Source organism: Pelodiscus sinensis, chromosome 9 (assembly GCF_049634645.1).
Source record: "Pelodiscus sinensis isolate JC-2024 chromosome 9, ASM4963464v1, whole genome shotgun sequence".
In the NCBI taxonomy this organism is placed as follows: Eukaryota; Metazoa; Chordata; order Testudines; family Trionychidae; genus Pelodiscus; species Pelodiscus sinensis.
This window is the reverse complement of record NC_134719.1, coordinates 25,576,291-25,601,599: the sequence shown is the minus strand read 5'-3', so window position 1 is coordinate 25,601,599 and position 25,309 is coordinate 25,576,291. Positions and strand designations below refer to the sequence as shown.

At 44.0% G+C, this 25,309-nt stretch overlaps 1 protein-coding gene across 1 annotated transcript in view; it reads right to left on the bottom strand.

Annotated features, from left to right (window-relative positions):
* Positions 1-228: 228 nt before the first annotated feature.
* The window catches only part of GIPC2 (GIPC PDZ domain containing family member 2), a 66,166-nt gene continuing 41,085 nt past the window's right edge, over positions 229-25,309 (bottom strand). Inside the window, exons 4-6 of the mRNA XM_075936325.1 lie at positions 18,796-18,905; positions 16,811-16,892; positions 229-1,890 (exon numbers count right to left, since the gene is read on the bottom strand). Coding sequence (XP_075792440.1) covers positions 1,739-1,890; positions 16,811-16,892; positions 18,796-18,905 — 344 coding nt within the window. The 3' untranslated portion in view covers positions 229-1,738. The remainder of the gene's footprint in view (positions 1,891-16,810; positions 16,893-18,795; positions 18,906-25,309) is intronic.

The following is a 25,309-nucleotide window of genomic DNA, read 5'->3' as shown; positions in this document are numbered from 1 at the left end:
TCATTACTTTAGCAACCAAGAGCCATGAGTCAGTTCCCAAAACAGCAGCTTTCAGATTCTAGTACAGGCTGTACCATTTTGTAAGTGTCATATTTTTGGAAACATTTAATTAGCATGTGATACCTGAGCTCTTGTTATATCCATTTCAATCAGCCACAGGAAGATGACGAAAGAAACTTTTTCTGCTGACCATTTCCAGGTTTAAAAAAAAAAAGACATTTAGAAAAGTTTATTTTTGGAATAGTATTTTATTATATGTGCTCATTCAAATATAAAAGAACATTGAAAAGCTATAGTACTTGCACAGATAAGGTCCCACTTTTTTTTTCAATTTAATTTTAAATGGATCTTGTCATCCATCATTCAGCCCATGTTTAAATTCCAGGATCAATATATTTCCACAACAGAAACCAAACCCAAAAATCTTAATGCAAAAACAGTTATTTCTGAACAAATAAGTATCCTTATGCCTTGTTTAAAATCCAAACATTGCAACACTGAAACCTGAATATAAACAAAATTGAAATGGACTGACTACAAAAAGTAAACATAGGAGTACATATAGATAAATTGGATTTTTTTAAAGTTATTTTTTCTTTAATAAGCACAGGTTTTACTAGTGAAATATAAAAAGAGATAAGAATGTGTTTATGTATAACATGATTTTCTAAGTCTAGAAGGACACGGACAACTTGAAATCCAATCAATCTTAAAATGAGTTAAAAGTAGCTTGAGGTTCTAAAAACCTGGCCTTTGCTCCATGCTGCAACTTTTTTGTAGTTTTACTAATCATATTTTCTTGTTTTTAATTTATTTTTAATTTTTTCCTCTCTCCCATTTTCATGAAAAAGCCATACAAAGAGTAGAAACCAAGATTCTGATTCACCAAAACACTCAAGTGTATGTTTGACTCCAAGACTATGATGCAGCAATATGGCAGACAGACACTGATATATAAATTTGGTGTAGTATTTCTAATAGCCCATTGTAATATTAGGCAATTTATATTATACACCAAATTAAAACAAATCATATCCATTCAAACAGTCTCAGATCTCAAATGAAGTCCCAATCATGAGGAGGGTGAAGATTTTTTTGAACCTCACTCATATAAAATTTCCAATTTTCTGTAAAGACAAGCACTCCTTCATACACAGAGATAAGAAGTGGGTTCTACTGACAAAAGCTCATGATTCTACAGTATATATTTTTGTTAGTCTCTATGGTGCCGCAGAACTACCTGTTGTTTTTACCGGTAAGAAGGGAACAGATGTAAAGCTAAGTGTACATGATTGGTTATTATTAAGTCATAGCACATCTGAGTACTTTTTCATATTATCATGTTTTATAAATCTTTTTTTAAAAAAGGATAAAATAGCTCTAGCTCTTTATTATATATGTCTAATATCTCTTTAGAGAGCTGCAAAATATTGGTAATATACCGCACATATGAAAAAATACTGGATTAATGGAATACTAAACACATACCATGGAACTGTTCCATATATGAATTTATAAAAGTAGGTTAAGTGATTTTAAATGTATAGCTGGATGCTATACAAGGTTTTTCAAAACACATTCCCAGAAAATACTCCTCTGCAAAAGAGTTGAAAGGGGAATATTTCAAAAATATGCATAATCAACTCATACGTCTCATTAATAAACTGAAATTCTGATCCTGTAATTGTTTAAAAACAAGTGTGTTATCTTTGGTGATTAATAAACTGTACATTTCTCATTAAAATTGTTCTTGTTTAGCATCACCTATGGCTTCCCATACATCAAAAACAAACTCATCTGGAAATGCGAAGTCTCCAAGAGTTTCATCAAGTGCAACAGCAAATTCATCTGGATTGTTCTTGCCTTTTCCTGCTTCTACCATTGTGGCAGCTTACAAACAAAACCAAACAAAAATTACCATCTCCCCAACACAGATATACAGAAAGACAAAAACAAAATTACAATTACATTACATGCTCATTGTGACATTCCAAAATAATATATTTTAAACACTTAGAAAGGGGAGATTTTTAAATGCATCTAGCAGGATTCAGAAGCACAAGTCCCAAAAAAATCAAAAGGATTCATGGTCCTAGATCTCTCCCTTAATAATGAATGCTCTGCTATGCTGGAGAGCACAATCATATTCCTAGGGACAAATACTTCTGGATCTTGTTTGTGTTCTATTTAGTTCTGATTCATTTTTCTTTTGCTCAGCACAGACTCAGTGAGTGCGTCTAGACTGGCAAGATTTTGCGCAAAAGTGGCTGCTTTTGCGCAAAAACTTTCCAGCTGTCTACACTGGCTGCTTGAATTTGCGCAAGAGCACTGACTTTGTAATGTACAAAATCAGTGCTTCTTGCGCAAATACTTTCACGCTCCCGCTCGGGAAAAAGCCCTCTTGCGCAAGAATACTGTGTAAACAGGGAAAAATTATTTTGCGCAAAAAAGCTCCGATGGCTAAAACGGCACTTTTTGCGCAAAAGCATCCTTGCTAATCTATACGTTCTTTTGCGAAAATACTTTTAACGGATAAACTTTTCCGTTAAAAGTATTTCCGCAAAATCATGCCAGTCTAGATGTAGCCAGTATGTTTAACTACTAACTGTAGTGTCTTGTGAAAGTAAATCCAGGTCTGGGGTAAAGAACCAGATAAGATGTGGCACAACACAAAGTCTTTCCGGGATAGAATGGTTACTTACCTTGTAACTGTGATTCTTCGAGATGTATTGCTCATGTCCATTCCAATATAGGTGTGTGCACGCAGTGTGTATGCGCCATCAGAAGTATGTCCCTCAGCAGTACCCTTAGGGCCAGCAGGGAGCCCCTGGAGTGGCGCTGGTATACCAGCCCATATATACCCCTGCTGGCCCCCTCCCCACTAGTTCCTTCTTACCGGCATACTCCAGATAAAGGGCGGTGGGCGGGGTTTTGGAATGCACATGATCAACACATCTTGAAGAATCACAGTTACGAGGTAAGTAACTGTTCTTTCTTCTTCGAGTGATTGCTCATGCACATTCCAATATAGGTGACTCCAAAGCAGAACGTAAGGAGGCTGGCTGGACGATGAAACTACAGAGGAATGGAGGAGGGTCCTACCCAGAGCAGCGTCCCCTCTGGCCTGATGCGGCAGTGCATAGTGGTTGGCAAATGTATGGACGGAGGACCATGTGGCGGCTCTGCAGATGTCCAGACTGGGAACCAGTGCTATGAAAGCGGTGGAGGCGGCCACTGCCCTTGTGGAGTGCGATCTAAGAAGTGGAGCCGAAACGCCCGCTAGGCTGTAGCACTCCCTGATGCAGGCGGTTATCCAAGAGGCTATCCGCTGCGTGGACATGGGTTGGCCCCTCATGCACTCTGCGATAGCCACTAAAAGTTGTGGCGACTTCTGGAAAGGTTTGGTCTTCTCTAAATAAAAGGCTAGCACCCTATGGACGTCTAGAGTGTGTAAAGCCTGCTCTTTCCCAGATACATGAGGTTTAGGGCAAAAAAACCGGCAGGAAGATGTCCTGGGAGGTGTAGAAGGATGACACCACCTTCGGCAGGAAAGCCGGGTGAGGGCAGAGCTAAATCTTATCCTTAAAAAATACCGTGTGGGGGGATCTGATGTGAGTGCCCTAAGCTCAGATATCCTCATGGTGGAAGTAATCGCCAACAGGAGAGCTGCCTTATAAGATAGGTGCAGGAGGGAGCACGTCACTAACAGTTCGAACGGGGGCCCCATATATTTGGGGAGAACCAAGTTTACGTCCCACTGGGGAACAGGTTGGTGGACATGAGGATTCAGCCTGTCCAGCCCTTTTAGGAACCTGATGACCATTGGATTGGCAAATAGGGTTTTCCCCCTTTCCCTCAGGTGGAAGGCTGAGATGGCTCCCAGGTGAAACTTGATGGAGGAGGAAGAAAGATGCTGGAGCCTAAGGTCCAACAGGTAATCTAGGATCAGGGGGATTTGAACCCATCTTGTGTTCACCCCCTTCTGGGAAGCCCAACAGCAGAACCGCTTCCACGTAGCCAGATACGTGGCCCTGGTAGAGGGTTTTCTGCTACCCAGGAGGACATCCTGAACCTGTTCAGAGCACTGGAGCTCCTTTGCCGTTAACCACGGCGCTTCCACGCTATCAGGTGCAGTGATTGCAGGTCCGGGTGGCAGAGCCTGCCCGAGTCCTGGGATATCAGGTCCAGGACCAGTGGGAGGGATACGGGCCTCTCGCAGGAGAGGCTGAGGAGGGTCACGAACCAATGTTGCCTGAGCCATGCTGGGGCAATTAGAATCAGGGACGCCCTGAACTCCCGCACTTTTAGGAGGACCTTGTGAACTAGCGGAAAAGGCGGGAAGGCATACAACAGGCCTCACAGCCAAGGGAGGAGGAGAGCATCCCCTAAGGAACCCTGCCCCTGACCCATGAGGGAGCAGAAATGTGGGCACTTCTTGTTCTGCCCCGTGGCGAACAGGTCCAGGTGCGGAGACCTGCATGCATGGAAGATGGAATGGGCTACATCCCAGCGCAGGGACCACTCGTGACCCACAAACGATCTGCTCAGCCTATCCGCCAGGACCTTGTGGGAGCCTGGGAGATAGGAGGCCATTGGGTGGATGTCCGCCTCGATGCAGAGGTCCCACAGGCGGATCGCCTCCAAGCACAGGTGAGGGGAATTGGCCCCACCCTGCTTGTTTATGTACGCCACTGCTGTCATGTTGTCCGACAGAACGAGGACAGACTTGCCCCTCAGGTGGGGAAGGAAAACCACACAAGTCAATCGGACTACCTGGAGCTCCCTGACATTGATATGCAGGGAGGTTTCATCCACAGACCACATACCTTGCGTCTGGAGGTCTCTATCAACTGGGTAGGAGTCAGGGTCGATTTGTCCAGATTCAACAGAAGGCCTAAGTCTTCAAAGAGTTTGTGGGCTGTGGTGATGAAGGCTCTCATCTGAGTCTCTGACTCCCCCCCCCCCCTTAGGAGTCAATCATCTAAGTAGGGGAACACCTGGACACCCCTTTTTCTGAGCTCGGCAGCCACCACTGCCATGCATTTGGTGAAGACCCAAGGGGCCGTAGAAATACCAAAGGGGAGAGCTGTGAATTGGTAATGGTCCAGGCCCACGGTAAACCGTGGGAACCTTCAATGGCAGGAGGTAACTGAAATTAAGTCGAGGGCAGCGTACCAGTCTCTGGGGGCTAAGGAAGAGATAATGGATGCCTGAGTCACCATTTTGAATTTTGTCTTGACGATGAAGGATTTTGTCTAGAGCTCTGAGGTCTAGAATGGGATGAAGGACCCCTTTCGCCTTTGGAATCAGAAAGTAACAGGAATAGATTCCCCTGTTCCAAAACTCAGGGGGAACACATTCCACCGCCCCTAGCGTGAGGAGATGATTTACTTCCGCCTGTAGAAGACCCCTCATGAGAGGGGTCCCTGAAAAGGGACAGGGTAGGGGGTTGGGAAGGAGGGGGCGAGTAGAAAGGGTTTATATAACCCCTTTCCTCTATCTCCAGCACCCATCGGTCCGATGTAACAGACTGCCAGGCCTGGAGGAAATGGGATAAACGGTCCCAGAAAAGTAAGGAGGAGACTGGTAAGATGCCCTCGAGGGTCCCGTCAAAACCTCTGACGGGGCCCTGGAGGCTTGTTAGGGAGCCCCTGGTTATTGTTGGGGGCTGGGCATGGCTGGCGCCTGTCATTCCTGCCATTGCCACTCCTGCTCCTATGGTGGGCGAAGTCGGGGCGTGGGCCCTGGGGAGGCACTCTAGGAACATTCCTATTTGAGTAGATACGCCTCTGGGTAGCAGGAGTGTGCAGGCCCAAGGACTTGAATGCCACCCTGGTATCCTTGAGGCTATGAAGCCTCTGGTCAGTCTGCTCTGAAAAGGGCCAGGGGCCCTTGAACAGGAGGTCCTGAATGGTGTTTTGGAGCTCCAGTGGCACCCCAGAACCCTGGAGCCATGAGCTATGGTGCAGAACCACCCCAGTGGCCATCACTTGAGCTGCAGCATCCACCATGTCGAGAGCCACTTGGAGAGCCGCCCTGGAGATTGCTCTCCCCTCTCCGTGAAGAGCCTTGTACTCCGAGCGGGAGTCCCTAAGGACTTGTCCATGGACACCCAGGTGTTGTATGTGTAATGGGACAAGAGGACTTGCTGGTTGGCAATGCAATATTGAATGCCCCCCAGACGCATAGACCTTCCATCCCAGCAGGTCAGACTTTTTGGCCTCCCTGTTCTTAGGGGTGGCAGCAGGCTGCCCTTGTCTCTCCCTTTGATTAATGGCTTGCACCAACCAACAAGCCTGGGGGAGGATGAGAGAAGAGAGAGGCATTCATCCATTGGAGGAATGGAGGCGGGGGTTTGCTACAAGGCTTTGGAGATTTTGGCCACTGTTTTGTTAACTGGTGGAGCCACTCTAAAGGTGTCAGCAGGACCGTCCTTAGGCATACACGGAGTACGCAGTCGCGTAGTGCACCACACTTTCTGGGGCACCACTCTGCCAGCCCGGGACGGAGGGGAAGCATACACGTGCGCTCTGCACCGGAGCCAGTAGGGCCGCTGCCGGCTCTTACGGCCCTGCCAGAAGACCCCACCAGGCCGAGGGACTCCAGTGAGAGGCCGACAAGCTGACCCCAGCTGGAGAAGGGAAGCTGTCGGCCCGGGCGGCAGCGCCGGGAGGAGACGGGGCTGCGCCAGGGTTGGGGTCATGCACAGCAAGCTGGAGGGGGCAGGGTCATGCGCGGCTTGGCATTGTGGCACCACTTTTAAAAATGGCCAAGCCGCGCCTCGGCAGGAGACGCACAGAGCAGGGAATGGGGGAGCAGAGCCTCGCTAGGGCTCTGTCCCGAGGTGGGGGACCTGACCAGAGGTGTCGCCGACGGAGGAACTCGGGGCCCTGAAGAGACGGAAGCCAGTCGGGGGGGGGGGGGGGGTCTGTGCCCTGGCTCTGGTGATAAGCCTAGGGAGTCCAGAAGGGCCATTGCCCCAGAAGCTGAGGGGGCCATGTTTGCACCCATGAGCACCAGAACTGGCTGAGCCCACTGTTGCTGGTACGGGAGCGGAGGACTACGGTGCTGGAAGCGGTGCCGAGAGTGGGAGCGGTATTGCGAGCGAGACCTGGAGGCCCTTGAGGATCGGACAGATTCTGCCTCGGAGTTGGACGAATACTCCGAGGCGGACCAGGGCGGTGCCGACGTGGATGCTGAAGGAGTTGCGGTGCGCCGAGACATGGACTCCGGTTTGCCACTGTGCCAAGGCGATGGAGGAGGCATGGCCACGTTGGGGTCCTGCACGGAGGTAAGTGCTGATGGGACCCGGGTGGTGATGGCACTGGGCGATGTCGCTGCACTGAGTCCGGTGCCGTGTCTTTGGATGGCACCGGGGGTGTTGGTAACTCGATGGCCGGTGCCGCACGAGATGCCGTTGGCGCTGAGTGATGTCTGCCCTCATGCACCATGTCTTTGGTGGCCCCGGAAGGCGATCAATGCCAAGCATCCTTGTGCTGCCTAGAGGGTGTTGGAGTCAGAGGAGGGGAGGGGAAGGATTCAATTAGAATCCTCATTGCCTCCAAGGCCTCCAGTGTGGATGGCTCTGGGAAGTCCTCCAGAGAGCTGATGCCCCCTCACTGGGAGGCAAGCCTGCCCAACTTAGAAGGCCTGGGCTCAAGGCTCATCGGTGCCGCATGCCCCACTGGAGGGCGCACAGAGGGTGTGTGCCTAGGCGGGGACCGACCCGTTGGGCTGCCTCTTCTTCTGAGGCGCCAGCGATTGAGAGCGGTGCCGGGTCACTGCGGTGCTGGAGAGGCATGGTGCGCGGAACCATCGCGCACTGAGAGCAGTACACTCTGGGAGGCCAGTGCCAAGTCTGATGCTGGTGCCAGTCGGAGATCCATTTCCATGAGGAGGATCTTAAGGAGCGACTCCCTCATGTTTCGTCCTGGGCTTGAAGGCCTTACAGATTTTACAGGCTTCTGTAAGGTGTGCTTCTCCCAGACACTTTAAGCACGATGAGTGCAGGTCACCGCACGGCATAGGCCTATTGTATTTTTTGCAGGGCGTAAAGCCTTGTGGGCAGGGCATGCCCTGCCATAGGAGCACGGCGCGCCGCAGCAGGAAGCAATCAACAGAAAACAACAAAAAACTCTAACTTAAATTGCAGACACTTAGCTGAAGATTAACTAAAGATTGAAGAACAATGAAGACAACAATCACGTTGAGGAGCTGAGGGTTGTTCCAATGGCTGTCATGGCGGTAAGAAGGAACTGCGTGGGTGAGGGGACAAGCAGGGGTATATATGAGCCCGTATACTGGCGCCACTCAAGGGGGATCCCTGCTGGCTCTAAGGGTACTGCTGAGCGAAAAACTTCCGATGGTGCATGCACGCTACGTGCACACAACTATATTGGAATGCACATGAGCAATCACTCGAAGAAGAATTCAGAATTTTTATGCCACATTGTGACACCAACTACTTATCATAAATCCAGTTTCTTTAATTATGAGATGAAGATGCAAAATATGCAACATATTTAATCAACTGGGCTTCACAAAACAGCTCTTAGCAAGCCAGAGCTTAAAATAGCCAAGCTTGTGGACACTGGGTAACCGGTGGAAATGGAGAATTCACAGGCCCTGAGAATAAAGAACAACATTCAATCTGTACACAAAGGTATGCAACTGCAGACTGGTTTCCAAACACTTGCTGAAATCAGGGTAAATCAGACCCCAAACAGGAGCATGTTTAGCTTTGCCAGCATTTGAAAAGGAACATTGTAAATATGACAAGGAAAAAAAACCTTCAAAATATCATGTCTGAAAGACTTCAAACCCAGGACAGGAAAAAGTAAATCTGCCTGCTATGTAGCAGGCAGAAAACTATGGGCAAAACACTCCAGGTTGGTTAAGTAATAGATGGAGAAGCAAACAGAGATATTTGTATTTCAAATTAATGGGCATGTTGTTAAGATGCGAAAAATGCTATTTCGGGATACTGGACATATCCCAAAATAGCACTGCTGTTTAAACGTACCCAAAGATGGCCCAATGAATAAGGTCACAGACTGGGGCTCAGGAAACCTAATTTCCTTCTCTGCTGGGCCAACAGCCTGCTGGGTCACCTTCAGCTAGTCTTGTCATCTCTCTGTGCCTCTGTTTCCCTATATATAAAATAGGGATAATGATACTTACCTTGTTTGTAAAGTACTTTGTGATCCGTAGATGAAAATAGCTCTCTGCATTATCTGAAATTATCAGCATTATCTAAAATATTCTCATTCAGAAGAGGAATACACAAAAATTGGTTGTAAGAAAATTGCAAGCCAAAAGGAAGATGCTGCAGGCTTCTGCCACACAAAGCAGAATAAAAATTTTCAAAATAGCTGCAAAGTGCTTGAAAACAAAGCCCTCCAGAATGTGTAGGATAAACTTAATCAATTTACAAAAGGGACTAGTAAAAAGATACTAAACATGGAAAGATTTCGGGTGCAAATGAAGATCCAGTGGGGAGAAGAAAATATCTGATTTGTCATTAGAAATTTTGAAAGGCAAGTCTCTTTAACATCATTTCAAAGTAAAGGAACACAAGCAACCTTTGGAATTATGTTATAGCAAGATCAGTTAGGAAGATCTGCTGAACTGTAATGATATTAAGGCAGATATGAGAACAAAACTATAGAAAATGTGAATTAGGCCACAATATATCTGTAAAGCCCTGGAAGGCTAGGATGAAGTATCCATTTAAAGCCACTATATTGCAATCTAAGACTATTAGCACATCTAGTACACAAGCTTGTAAAAGCACAAAGCAGACTGCTGAAGCTCTGCCAATGGAACAGCATTAACCCTGTACCTGCATGTGGACCAGCACGTACTTTCAAATAACAGCTGAGTATGAGAAAATGTGACAGTTACACATTTCAGATTGGAAATGGATACATTTATGGCAATTATTTTGGTCTCAATTCTCAGTTTCTGCCAAGGAATAATCAGTGGAGTTCGGAGCAAGGAGAGGGCAGAGGGGTTGAGGACACAAAGGATGCATCTACTCAGCAGCACTAGCTTGAAATAAGCTACGCAATTTGAGTAGCTTATTTTGAGCTTACTTCAAGACAGTCTATTTTGAAATTTAGCACTGTCTAGACAGTGGCATGGTCTACACGGTCTACATTTTGGAATAGACCACTCTTCCAACAAGTCCCTTAATCCTCATGGAACAAGATTTACCAAGATGTCAGAACAGCAAGTCTGTTATTTCAATTGCATTTCAAATTAATGGGCGTGCTGTTAAGGTGCGAAAAATACTATTTCGGGATACTGGACATATCCCAAAATAGCACTGCTGTCTAAACATACCCAAAAATGTGTCCTTTTTGTTCTCTCCCAATCCTGGACCATCTGAGCGCTAGTCTTCTAGAATGCAAGATAAATTAGAGAAGGCTGCTCTAAATGTATGGCTGCTACCAAATATCTCCAGAGCCTATTTCAGCAGTTGGAGATTGCTGATGACCTGGCCATGCTGCCTTCCCCAGCTGCAAGGATGATGAAGGGGTGTCAGCACAGAAGCAGCTTTATGCAGTCAGGGTATGTCTACACTTGATTCCTCCTTCGAGGGAGGAATGCAAATGTAGACATCCAAAATTGCAAATTAAGCGGGGATTTAAATATCCCGTGTTTCATTTGCATAATCGCAGATTATGGCTTTTCCACAATGGCTCTATTTCGGGACATCAAACTCGGTCCCTGCAGGGTTATTTCGAGAGAAAACCCTTCCCTCCAAATAACCCTTACTCCTCAAAAAATGAGGTTTAAGGGTTATTTTGAGGGAAGGCTTTTCTCTACAAATAACCCCGCAAGGACCGAGTTTGATGTACCGAAATAGCGCTATTGCGGAAAAGCGGCAGTCCGCAATTATGCAGACGAAGTGCGGGATATTTAAATCCCCGCTTCATTTGCGATTTCGGATGTCTACATTTGCATTCCTCCCTCAAAGGAGGAATCAAGTGTAGACACACCCTCAGGGAGAATGCTGCAGCAAATAATTTCAGGGATGCTGGGTGCTTGTAAAATTATGCAAGATAGTCTCAGCACAGCCAAGGAGATACTTGTGTAGATGCCACAAATTCAGGGTACATTCACAACGATGGAGAATATTTCAGCCTAGAATTAGCCCAGTCAGTGCAGCCCCGACCTGTGGAAAGTCCAGCAGCATGTGGCAGGGGGGACACATTCCAGCCCGGTTGGACCAGCCCCTTCACCGCCCACCCTTTTAATCAGTTAAGTGGTTAAATAATATGTTTAACCAATTGGCCAACTGAACAGGATTTTACATCCCTAGTCAGGACTGGAGTCTGTAAATCTGTCTGATCAAAAATCGTATGAGCATATCTGGATTTCAAGTTTTCTTAACATGAAACTCCTTCCAAGTTCACTCATGTTTATGAACTTTTTGTAAACCAGAGCTGAATTATGTGAACCCATGACTGACAAGATTACTCTGGGTGAAAATCATTGAAGCAGCAGTTTTGATTGAATTTTATTGTGAGTGCATTCAAACATGAAACTCAAACATAAAATTTGGAAATTAAAGCTAAGGAGCCTTGCATAAGTCCTGGCAAATTGAAATTGCTAAAATGTTTACAGCCCTAGTTGAGATTCTCCCCTAACTTCCAATAGTTATTTGCACTGTTTAAACTGCACAGTTGTATGAGAAGGGAGGAATAAACCAGAATATTGCTGCTAAGTGCAATTTTAAAAATGAGTTATTCGAACAGCAGAAACAGCATATCAAAAATATCTAATTAGAGGTTAAACTAAGCTTTTTTAAAAAAAAGTGTCCATAGAGCTGAAAAATACCCAGAAAAAATTTCAGCCCCGTCAGTGAGATTTTTCAGAAAAGGGGCTTGTAATAAAAGTCCTTGCTCAATGGTAATCATAATTTCAGTGCCTCCGTGGAACATTATATGATCTATTCTCTTTAAAGCCACTTATACATTTGATATTATGAAATCAGATCTTTCTGAATAGGTGTGTACTTTCACAACAGCTTGGGGCTGACCTCTAGTGTCAGTAGAGCTCAATTACTTTACTAGATTATCTTAAATGGCTGTGCAAGATGTTAGACCAGGGCTACTCAACTCTGGAAGCCCCAGGGGCCACAATCAGTGCTTTTTTTTGTTTATAAAAAAAAAAAAAAAAGTGCCAGTACTCCAGGGGAAAAGTTGTTGAGCTCTGACTGGAGGTGCCGGTACTGCATACCAGGCAGTATCATCACAAAAAAAGTACTGGCCACAATGATACTCATGGCACATGCCGAGGGCCACAACTTAAGTGTAGTTGCATATACATGCAAATATGTATGCAAATATATATAAATAGCTCTTTCACACTGACGGGCATGAATACAATGATTAAGGCAAGACTACACAACAGGTAGGGCCCATTTAAGTCTGTTCCACTGATATTATAAAACGCAATATTTACCCGATTTCCACCCATATAACAGCACTTTTAATGAGCAATGACAGTCCAGGAATTTAACTACTAAAACACATATCAACAGAAGACCATTGTATTGACTACTTTTTTGTTTTGGCTCCCACCCACAGGCCATGTGTTGAGCCCCGCATAAACCCAAACAGCACCGTGGGCCGCAAACAAATGGGCTGTGGGCCACATGTGGCCCGCGGGCCATGTGTTGAGAAATCCTATGTTAGATCAAATGCTTTCTGATTTTCTCATGTACCACTAACATTCTTGCATGTGTGAGACAGAGTCCTGCCTCATTCCTTAAATACCTTAGCAGTAAATAAAGCAAGAGCTGCTCATACACTGAGCACTTTCATTACATTTTTCACCATGAAATTAATTTAGCCATATGTACACCCAGAGTGTAGTTTTTGTTTTTTTTAAATAGCTCTTTTATGGCCCGGTGAGAATACTCCATGAAGTATGTACTGATGTTTACAGAGTGCAATTTTCAATAGATAACTGCAACAGAAAAACAAACCAGTATTTGCCAAAACATTCAAATCACACCTGTCAATGTCCATTTTTAAAGTAAATCTTACTGGTTCACAGAAGAATAGTTGTAGAGTACAAAGTTGGAAATATTTTATTCTAAAGAGGAAAGTGTATTTATTTCCCATTCTCATACTCAAAAGGATGTTTTGCCAAAACAATTGATCTTCAGACAAAAGCCAACCCTGGGAAATATCAGCCCAAAACCAAAATTTTTAATTATTTATAAGTGGGATGTTAGTATGGAAGTCTCTTGAAAAGTCAATTATGTTGGCCTGTTAGACTATAGCTCACAGTTACTCTAATGTTGTTCACACTTTTCCCTATTCTCTGATATAGTCCCATTCACTCTTAACATGTGAGGTGAAGTTCCCTGTGAGTTTCACTTTTGACACCATGTAATACTTTTGATGTGCTATGAGTCTTCTGATCTGCTTGCCATTTTCATTCAACCTTCTATGCACTTTCACTCCTAAACAGAAACAGGCTAGCACTTAGTGTATATTTAACTGTTTGGAGGCTTCATTGCCACCTGTAAATTATTTAAACCAGCCTAAGTTCTGCTTAAAAAAACTACTTTTATCTTAAACAAAAGACAGAACTATGTAGCACTTTAAAGACTAACAAGATGGTTTATTAGGTGATGAGCTTTCGTGGACCAGACCCACTTCCTCAGATCAATATGTGGAAGAAAATTGGCACAACCATATATACCAAAGTGATACAATCAAAAAAAAGTGAACACGTATAAAAATGACAAATCAGGTTTAAGAACAGAGGAGGGGTGTGGGGGAGAAGGTTAGTGTCTGTGAGGTAATGACATTAGGGGTGATAATTGGGGAAGCTATCTTTGTAATTGGTGAGATAATTAGCATCTTTGTTGAGACCCATACGTAGAGTGTTAAATTGAAGCATGAATGACAATTCTGAAGCTTCTCTTTGAAGTCTGGAGTTAAATGTCCAACCTAAACCTCCCTTGCTGCAGTTTAAGTGCATTGCTTCTTGTTCTATCCTCAGAGGGAAGGAAGAACAAGTTTTCTCCCTCCTCCTTGTGACACCCTCTTAGATACCGGAAAACCGCTATCATGTTCCCTCTCAATCTTCTCTTTTCCAAACTAAACAAGTCCAATTCTTTCAGTCTTCCTTCATAGGTCATGTTCTCTAGACCTTTAATCATTCTTGTTGCTCTTCTCTAGACCTTCTCCAATTTCTCCACATCTTTCTTGAAATGTGGTGCCCAGAGCTGGACACAACATTCCAACTGAGGCCTAATCAGCGCAGAGTAGATCGGAAAAATGACTTCTCATGTCTTGCTCACAACACTTCTGTTAATGCATCCCAGAATCATGTTTGCTTTTTTTGCAACAATGTCACACTGTTGACTCATATTTAGCTTTTGGGCCCTAGATCCCTTTCTGCAGTACTCCTTCCTAGACAGTCACTTCCCATTCTGTATGTGTGAAATGGATTGTTCCTCCCTAACTGGAGTACTTTGCATTTACCCTTATTAAACTTCATCATATTTACCTCACACCATTTCGTCCAGATCATTTTGAATTATGAACCTATCCTCCAAAGCACTTGCATCCCCTCACAACTTGGTATCATTTTCAAATTTTAAAAGTATACTTTCTGTGTCATCATCTAAATTGTTGATGAAAATATAGAATAGAACAGGTCCCAAAACAGTCCCCGTGGAACCCCACTTGTTATGCCCTTCCAGCATGACTGTGAACCATTAATAAATATTCTCTGAGAACATGTATACTGTCAGATATGCACCCACCTTATAGTAGCCCCATCTAATTTGCATTTCCCTAGTTTATTGATAAGAAGGTAATGCGAGACTGTATCAAATGCCTTACTAAAGGTATACCACATCCACCACTTCTCCCTTATCCACAAGACTTGTTATCCTATCAAAGAAAATGATCAAGTTGACTCAACATGATTTGTTCTTTACAAATCCATGCTGGCTGTTACCTTTAAAAGAGGCATGTTGGATAGATTCGTAAAGGAACATATGAGAATCAGGGGGACTGCAAAGAAGGTTACAAAAGTCAAGAAGAAAGATGACCAGGCATGCAGAAGGGTATTAGCAACAGGAGTACTGAAGAGAGTACAGGTTTTGCTGATAAAATGCAAATGAGGTGTAAGTGGACCTGCCCGGTGAGGCTGAGAGGCAGCGGGGCTAACACCCTGTGGAGCAGCTAAACCCCAGCGGGGAGCCCAGCAATGGGGTTCTGCGTGCCAACAATGGGGCTGCCACAGTGGGGCCTTGAGCCCTGCATTGGAGGGGCCGGAGGCAGGGGGAAGCTGGTGGGAGGCTGGCAGTGAGGCCATGACTGGGGGACTGGTGACAGGGGGAACCAAGAAATGACCTTCCCTGGTCCAGCAAAATCCTTCATTCAGGACCAGTCAGGTCCTGAGGGCGCTGGACCAAGGAGATCCAACCTGTAATACAGGTTAGGGAAGTTTACTCACCAGGTACAGTAACTGGAATTGTTTGAGATGGTTGTCCCCGTAAGTGCTCCACCTTCAGGTTTGTCAGTGCCACTGTGCTCTTGATTGGAGATTTGTGAGAGCAGTGCTCTGTGGCCAGCTGCGCGTGTGGAGTGCCAGCGCGTACAATCTAGGGTGGCTACTGTGCATGCGCAGCCGACCACTTTCTCTGTTCCTTCTCTGAGCCAGACTTGCTGGAGTCTGAAGCAGGGGGGATGGAGAGTGGGTGGTGAAGCACCCATGGGGACAACCATCTCAAAGAACTCCAGTTACTACACCTGGTGAGTAACCTTCCCTTCTTCTTCGAGGAGTGTCCCTGTGGGTGTTCCACCTTCAGGTGATTACAAAGCAGTTGTTGTAGATGGAGGAGGGAGCTTTGGCAGGTGAGAGTCTGTGACTGAGAGTATCATGTGGCCAAATCTCATCTCTACATCTGCGAATGTTTAGAACGCACAATGCTGCATGAAGGTGTGCATGGATGCCCATGTGGCAGTCTTGCAGATGTGTTCTGTGGGGACACCGTGAAGGAATGCTGTAGTAGCTGCCATAGCCCTTCTGGAGTACAGGGTGGTGGCTCTCTCCCTGCTAAGATGTAGGATTCTGCTAAGATGTAGGATTCAGCCTATTTTGACATTCTTTGTTTTGATATGCGTAACCCTTGTGACCTCTCTGCGTCTAGCAGAGGTAATTGCTACAAGGAAGGCCACTTTCATGGACAGATATAACAATGAATACGTGGCTAGGGGCTTGCCCATGAGAACTTTTAGCATGAGGTTCAAGTCCCATTCTGGAATTGGGTCCTTACATGGGGGAAACATGTTGTGTAGCCCCATAATAAAGCATTTTATGGAGGGGTATGGTTCCTAGTTGAACAATGACTGGAATTCTCTGAATGAATCTTTTCCTCATATTTAATTTCTGTAGGCAACTACTCAAATTTATAGTCAATGTATAAAAATTAAATTAGATATTGATTAAAAAGATATATGACAACTGATAATCTTTCTACCTCTAAGGAATCTTAGATGCTTAGAACTGTATAATAGTGTAACAAAACATAAAATTGTGTTTTTGCTACCTCATTTTTACCGCTAGCCTTTAACACTTATGTTTGACCACTGAAGGAGATATCTTAGTGGTAGAAACCAGAGCAATAATGCACACCATCCAACAATGCACACAGCTATATATATATATATACTACCTGAAGAAGGAAGGATTAGTTACAGATTAATTACAACAACCAAGCAAAGGAAATTAATTTAATCAAATAGCAGTGCTAAATACGTTAAATACTCACCTAATTCACTATCTCTTATTCCCATGTATATTTCAAGAAGATCGTCTACTTTTTTTATTGCTTTTTCTTCAATTTCAGAGGGCTTTATTGAAACAAAACACATAAAAGAGTTTAAATCCTAGATATAAAATGCTGTAAATTTGGTCACAAATTTAAAAAATTACCAGGCACCCAAATTAATCCAAATTTTGCCTTTAGGATTTGACTTATTCCCATTTTATTATAAATACATTGAAAGCAAATCTTCAACCTTAATGTTTTGGATTTTAGTTAAGATTTTTCCTCCTCCCTCACCCTACCCCAAAAAAGCCAAGGGTGAAATTATAGTATGATACAGTTAATGAAAAACATCTGGCTTCCTGGTGACTGCACAAGTAAAGCAGAAGAAATAAATTTCAATTTCCTTCATGACAGGCGGAGCTGAGTATTTCAGCATTGTCGGCATGGACATCAATGAAGTGAGAAATATGTCATTCACTCTCAGAGGGGGCTGACTCTTCACACTGGAGGAGTAAAATCAATTCAAGATACTTAACTCCAGCTATGTGAATTGTGTAGCTAGAGTCAATGTACCATGCATCAATTTTCTGGGGTGGCCCCACAGTTGGAGATCGATGGGAGAAACTTCCCTTACTCCTCTCAACTGCGAGGAGTTATGGGGCCAACGGGGGTGCCTTCAGGACCCTCTAAATCAAATGCCAGAAGACTGACCTCCAGAACATCTCTCTTCTTAGAAGTGTAGATATGGCTTTAATTAGCGAACCCCAGACACAGCTGGGTTGCTTTTTCCCTTCAGCAGAGCCTGTTGCAGGTAGGCAGGACATCTGACTCCCCTTAAAGGGCCAGCCTTGTGACACTTACCTACCTTTTGGTTAAGATGTACCATTGCTAGCCAGAGCTGCTGAAGGCCGGCTGTGGCAGCTGGCGCCCTAGGCGGAAGGCGCGATTGGCGCCCCCGCCTGCATGGCTGTCAATGGCCGTGATGTAATCACGGGGCGCCCGGGCCCGTGGCACCCTAGGCAACTGCCTAGTTTGCCTAGGTCCACGGGCTGCCCCGATTGCTAGCTTACCATATACGGCTGGAAAACAGATGGGACATGCCTTTAATATTTTATCATTAATAAGCTATAACTAAAAGTGAAGGCTAACGCAGAGAGATGTTTCCTTGGTCGAAGATAATTTGATATTCCTATAAATTCCTGATAAAGGGTATTGATCAGTTTTAGCAATACATTTATTTCTACTACCACATGTAGCTCTTATTCATGGACCAGGACCTGCTGTGTTAGGTGCTGTACAAACACAGAACAATCTAATAATCTCTGAATGATTTAAAATGTCAGATATTGCACAGTATACATAAATATCTGTATTGCAGATGCCACACATTCAAAAATCATGAATCAGATGCCTCAGAAAAATCACAATGATCTTAAAAATAATTATTAAAATAATAAACTTTTAACTATTTTAATTTGCCTTCTGGGCTTTGAGTTGCTGGGGTTCATGTTTTTCAGATTTTCTCCACACCCACCTGGTTTAGAAACTGTTTTGTTAACATGCAAGTTGAAATTCTCATATAATCATATGGTTCCTGGAATTAGAGCTTGAAAAGGGCAGTGGGGGGCCAGGGAAAATAAATACTGTGAGACCTGCAATAAAATCATGAGTTCAAAGCACTGATGTGTATGCCACAAGTAACCTGGCTTTAAATTTCTGTAAATATGACACATTTCCTGTTGAGCCACCTTGTTCCGTTACCCACTATTTTTATTTCTTACATCAATACCAAATGTAGCTTTAAACAAACTTGTAGTGACATTTAGCAGAGTAAGAAAACACTGACATTTTGTTGTGTTGAATTTTTCAATAAAATCCCATTTTGCCAGATAAACTTTGCTGAAGGATAAATCTGATGTTCTGCGTAAATGTAACATATGCTAAAGGTTTTAAAGGCTCTATTTACTACCATAGTATAAACTTACCACTTCCTCCACAGTGGCAGGACCTTTGGATCTCAGTCGAATGGTTTCTCTTCCCTTGGAAATTTTAGCCTCTGATAGAGTTCCACTTTTTAACCTTGGTTCAATCATTTCTATAAATAAAATAGAACTGTTAAATGTATTGTGCATTATGCTTTAGCTGACTCATTAGCTTCAGCTTTTAGGTCTACTTAAAATCTAGAGCAACTTGAAGTTACAATTTACAATATTTTAGATATAACTTGACACCCAACTGTGCATTAAAAATTCACTCCTGTGAACACCTGATCCCTTGTGGAATCCTACTTCACAAGCACAAAGAAATTACTGTACAATAAAATTAAGACTTTCCTTTGAAAAAATGCATCTATGAAGGCACAGTGCATTCTATAATATTTGTGCATATTGTGCACATCATTACTTATTATATCATACTGGGCATTGGTAAAGTACTGCAGTTTTTACTTAGGCAGAATTCTCACTGACCTCAATCCTGGATTGTGGTCCACACTAACAGGTCAAAGTTTTAGCCCAATAGGTTTAGCTTTCTTCAAGGATTACATTGTTGCCTCCTTTTGACCTGAGAGGCTAGTAAAAGTTCAGGGCCTGCGGATTCCAGCTCCACGAAGGACTTTTGTCTCTGTGCTGTTGACAATCATGCAACGTGTAGTAAGTTTTCTGTCAAGTTTATTGGACTCCAGCATGTATCCCATAATGCCCCATTTAGCCGCTCTGGTCATCACCTTAAACTAGGCTGCCCTTCAGCCACGTAAGGTTTACAGGTAAGCAGATGCTCCCCTCCCACCTACAAACCCTGGGAACTTTAAATCCATTTCCTGTGGGTCAATGTGTGATAATCCTCATGACATCTTCTCAGGAAACAGAGGTGGTGGCTATCAATCCAAATGTGCTCCTGCTTGGAGCAATGCAGAGCTTTTGGATCTAATCAGTGCATGAGGTGAAGAATCGATGTAAACAGAGCTGCAAGTGACCCATAGGAACTGGGACACGTACGGTCACATTTCTTGACCCCCAGGTGAGAAGTGGTATGAGCAAGATACCCTGCCAATGCACAGCCAAGCTCAAAGAACTCCCAACAAGCCTATGAGAAGGCAAAGGAGGCAAACAGCCAGTCAGATATGGCACCCAAATCATGCTGGTTTTACGAAGAACTAGACAGAATCCTGGGTGGGGACCCCACAATCAAACCCAAGGACACTGTGGATAGTTCTCAGAGAAAAGAGACAGAAATACTCATCCTGGATATACAGACACAAGTTGATGAAGAGAGCCGGAAGGTCAGGGTCAATCCAGTAACAATGTGCACCAGCAAGCAAGGAATTGTTCTCAAGTACCAGTTTGTGAGCATGCTCAGCAACTCTCTGTGGAAGAGATGCTGGGTGTTGAAGCAACAGAAGGGACGTGGGGTACATGGCCGTGCAGGTGGGTGAAGTTGGAGGCTGAGCAAGTGGCAGCCATGCTGAGCAGGACATTGTTCTATACAGTTGGTGAGATGGCCGCAATACGGGATGACCAGAGGCTGTATTTCTGTGAGCTAATTAGCACTCCCTAGGTCTGCCATTACGGCCAAACACTGCAACGATGCACATGTGGATAGCAATAGAACCTTCCTGGGAAATGGTGCTGAAGATTCGCCTGATGTACTATTTTTATCACAGAGATTCCACGGCAGGGCTGTGTTGGCACACATCTGTGCTATGACACTTTCCCAAGGCAGCACACACTTTTGCTGCATTAATTTCAGGGTGCCCCCCAACTCGCATCCAAAAGCACAGTCCAAGTTTGCTTGTTAACCTTTAGCAGGGATCCTTGTACAACTGCTGCACAACCATGGTCTGTACTTTCTTGGGGAGTCATAACCAGCCTTCCTTTTCCCCCTCTCCCTTTTGAAAACTCACCATGATCACAGTGTCTACAGAGATCTGTGTTTGCCTCCAGGCTAATCCAGAAAAGTGGGAAGTTTTCTTCAGGGGCATGCATTTTAGTAAAATGTAACAAACTTTAATCACGGAAAGTACAGTCACTCTATTGTTAAAGGTTACTTCCACAGACCAGGCCTTGAGAAGTCAGCTACGTACACCTGCACACCATGCCAAATGAGTAAAAAGAAGCAAAGGACATGTGCGGATCTGGCGAAGGATGTGTTGGGTCTTTCAACAAGTCAGTCAGAGAAAAAAGAGCAACAAAGAGCTTAGAGAGCAAAGATGAGCTAGGGATAATGAACACAGAAATGAGCCAGCTCATGTAGAACCCAAATGATGCCCTCAGGAGTAAAAACCTGATGAATAATAGAGACCAAAACCAAAGAACTCTTTCCCCATCAACTGTTCCTCTGCTCTCATCCCCCTCCACCGCCATTCCAGGCTGCAAAGGTACAATCCTTTATCCAGCAACCTGTCCTGTACACTCATAACTCATTACAATCCAGTAATAGTTTCTTCCTCTTACACTCTACTCCCTGTGAAAGCAGCTCTGACAGCTGGACATCTGTACAGATACAAGGTTTTCAAAGACAAAGTCAAAAGTCATGCATGTTTCCATGAGTTTTTATTTTATGTGAAATAACCCACACCAAATGCTCTAGCCTGAATGCCTAACTTACAACTCCAACACAAAGAACTGTCAGGCCCCCTTGTTGTCTAAATGGTTCCTCAGAGCCTCCCTGGTATTGATGGCCACCTTATATGCTCCTCTGACAGCACGAGTGTCTGGCTGTTCCAACTGTGTGCCCAAGTGCTGTGCCTCAGTGCTCCATCCACGGGCAAAAACTTTGCCTTATAAATTATATTAGCAGCAGCATGCAGCCTCCAGCTTGGGGATATGATCTTCCAAAAGATCCAGCTTGCCATGGAGACGCTTCCATCTCCCTTTCAATCTGTCAAAGGCACATTCAACAACCATTCAGCAGTGGCTTAGCCTGTTGTTGAACCACTCCTTACTGCTGTCCAGCTGCCCTATGTAAGGCTTCAGGAGCTAGGCTTGCAACGGGTAGGCTGCGTCACCTAGGTTCACGATGAGCATTTTGACACTCCACACTGTTATTTTGTGGTCTGGAAAGAAAGTGCCAGCATGTACAGGCCACTGTTCCTGAAGGCGTGTGAATCATGCACCTTTCCAGACCATCCCACATTTATGTCTGAAATGCCACAGTGATCCACAAGCAACTTGTAACCCCTTACAACTGAAGTACTCTGAGACAAATGCAGGACAATGAGATCCCATGACTCAGAGCTGGTTTCCCTAGCCCCAAGTGATGATTCACTGTGCATACCAGGCCTGTCATAGCCTAATGATATAACAATTTATCATCCTCGGAACCTGAATCTTGTGAGTCATCATCCTCCACTAGTAGGTCCATAAGTAGATATGCTGCAATGTGTGATGTCTTCTGCACACTGCTTATGACAAGGGCCAGAAGTCTGGGATCCATGTTTCTCACTACAGATACTTGAGCTGGTGCAAAAGTAAGCTATAAGCCTAGGGATGTCTAGGAAGAAAAGAGGTAGCTGGTGGGAAATTTTTCACATTCCCAACATGCCTAATGCTATGTTGTACATTCCCACAGGACTTCGTGAGTGAAGGGGATGCAAGGCTCCAAGTCTCTTCAGTGAACAGACTCTAAAGCTCTTTCTAGCTTTTTGCAGGATCACACTGTGCTCCCCACATCCTGCTTGATATTCTTGATGTTTTGCCTCTACTGCCTTCTCTGTTCTGTCAGTTTCTCTGCACTCTGCCTTCCCTCAGCCATACAATTACCAAAAACAATATTTAGCAAAAAGCTGCTTACGCCAGAAGGAGCAGCTGGTGGGAATGACCAGCGGGTGCCCGGTAGGAGCAGCAGCAGCAAGTGACCAGCAAAGCAGCCGGTGGGAATGGTTGGCAGCCAGCCAGCAGAGTGACTGATGGAGTGGAACAAGACAGCTGTTGGAGCGTGGCGGAGTGGCTCATGGTAAAAGGCTGCAGCAGAATCGTACGGAGAGGTGGCGCTGTCGGCCTCGGACCACGTAAGGTGTCCATATCAACCCAACTACTCCCCTTTCCACCACAGAACCCTGCAGGTGAACTTTTGAACTCTGGGCAGCACTGACCAGGGACAGCGACTTTTGGGGTGTCGGACTCTGGGAGATTTTGGGCTGCTGGACTCCAGAGACTTTTGGGGTGTTGGACTTTGCTCATAGTTTGGGCTATGAACTCTGTTTGTGGTATTTTCCCAAGTTAATGCCATGTGATTTCTCTCTCTGTTTCATTAAATGTTTCTTTTCTACGCTCAGACTCTGTGCTTGAGAGTGGGGAAGCATTGCCTCTCAGAGGCGCCCATGGGTGTGTGAATTTCCCAGGCTACTGGGTGGGGGCTCAAGCTGGTTCTGTGTGAGATGAACTCCAGATATTGAACCCGGCCCTGGTTGCTGCTGGGCCTACCCAGCAGAATGGTTACAGAAAAAAGCCTGAGACCTCTTAGATGAAGCATGTCTGAGCTGCACAGTGGCGGTGCCACTTAGGACAGAATATTATCTGTCAGGTTGGCAGCATTGTTCTTATGTATCAACCCATAAGCAGCTGAACTGTTGCTGTTGACTGATGTGGGTGTTGCAGGATGGATATGGAAGTCCATTTTCTCAGTCTCATAATAGCCTCTCCTCCTGTTCATTCCTTTGTGCTAGTGAGAGCTAAGCGTCATATGCTGAAAAAGTATCCCAAAAACTTAAAATTCATAATTGCCGAACTGTGGTCTAATATCACTGTCGTCTTCTTCTTATGCTTGATTCATGATTCACATGGAGTCTGTTTTAAGTCATTAATTAAGAATCACTTGCAGTCTGTCCCATGTGCTATCAGCTGCAAGATTGGGACCCAAAGGAAACTGGTGCCTGAGGGGAAAGCGTGCAGAAAGGGCCACTCAGGGTACATCTACACAGCAGGGCTTAACTTGAAATAAGCTATACAGATAGAGCTACATCAATCACGTATCTTATTTCAAAATAGCTTATTTCGAAATAGAGCACTCTTCCTCCAGCTTCCCTTACTCCTCGTACAATGAGGGTTACAGGAGTCCAAGTTAGAAGCCCTCCAGCTTGACAGTATTTTTAAACTATTTTGAAATAACTGCCTACTGTGTAGACGCGGACTAAGTTATTTGGGAATAGTGCTAGTTATCTTGAAATAGTGTTGCAGTGTAGACATACCCTCCAAAGGTTAGGGAGGAGGGCACGTAGGGGCATCCCATTTAGCAATTAAAATTTTGGCAGGGACATAGGGGGTGGTGAACCTCAAGTGCTACCACAAGTTACCTATGCTGGGATCTGAGAGTATTTGTACCATGACTGTAGCAGACTAATGATTTATAGATTGGTACTGTTTCAGTTATGAATGTTAAAAGGAAATGTATTTGATAAACCTTAACTCTTGAGTTAAATGAAGCTTCTTTGTCTGGGAATATCTAAACACACACAGAGGTATATAATAACACAGTATATATATACAGCATTAATGCTGTATAGTGTTAAATTAATTCACTGCAGGTACAGTACTAAATTCAGTGCTGCACATATACTATATGACAAGATACAATAGAAAAAATATTATGAACCAGCTAGAAATCCAAACTTGGAGATGATACAGTAGTTATATAATCTCAAAATAAATACTGCATATTGAGAGTAAGTGGCAGTGTGGGACTACCCTAGCCTTTTGTTTCTGGAAACTTAAGCACAGCATTCAGATCACAAGTGAAAATGGTGCTCTGACTCCTAGCAATCATTTATGCATACTACAAACGTTTTCTTAAATAGACTGAGTGGTGGTAGTCTCATCAAATGGAATAAAGGCGGTTTTACAGATCTGAACTGCATTTTGTGCTCATGAACAATTAGTATGTGTGATAGTCACACTGAAATTTTCATGAGCACCAAATCCATTTCCTAACTTTATATTACAGATTACAAAATATTAAAAGACTTTTTAAATGAGATTGAGCTATGCAGAACAAACAGTGCATTTTAATATTTTAAGCACCCGTAGGAACAATTTTACAAATATTCTGAATAAATGTTGAGGATCAGACTATACAATTTCCATGCAATACTTACTGAGAAATACTTTCTTCAGTTATTAAAATGTTGTGTGTGTCTGTTTCAAGATAAGTTATTTCAGCATATGAATGAGGTAGTAAAATATAATAAGATATCGTAAAAAAGCACTGGTCTCTATCTAGTATGTAATTCAAAATGTATTTTACTTTTACAGAATATTTTTAAAAGCCTTGTATTACTTTAATAAGCTGCATTAACTTTAATTCTTGCCATTGGAGCTTTATCCTGACTTTTTATCCATGCTATTATATACTCATGCAGAGGGAAAAAATAACAACTTGGTTATACATTTTAAGAAAAACACTCTATTTGCATATTCTCTTGAAAACTGCTTTATAAAATTAGTTACCAGTGTTGCTCAAGAGATGTATTATTCACTTTAGTACTGTTACTTATGTATTATATGA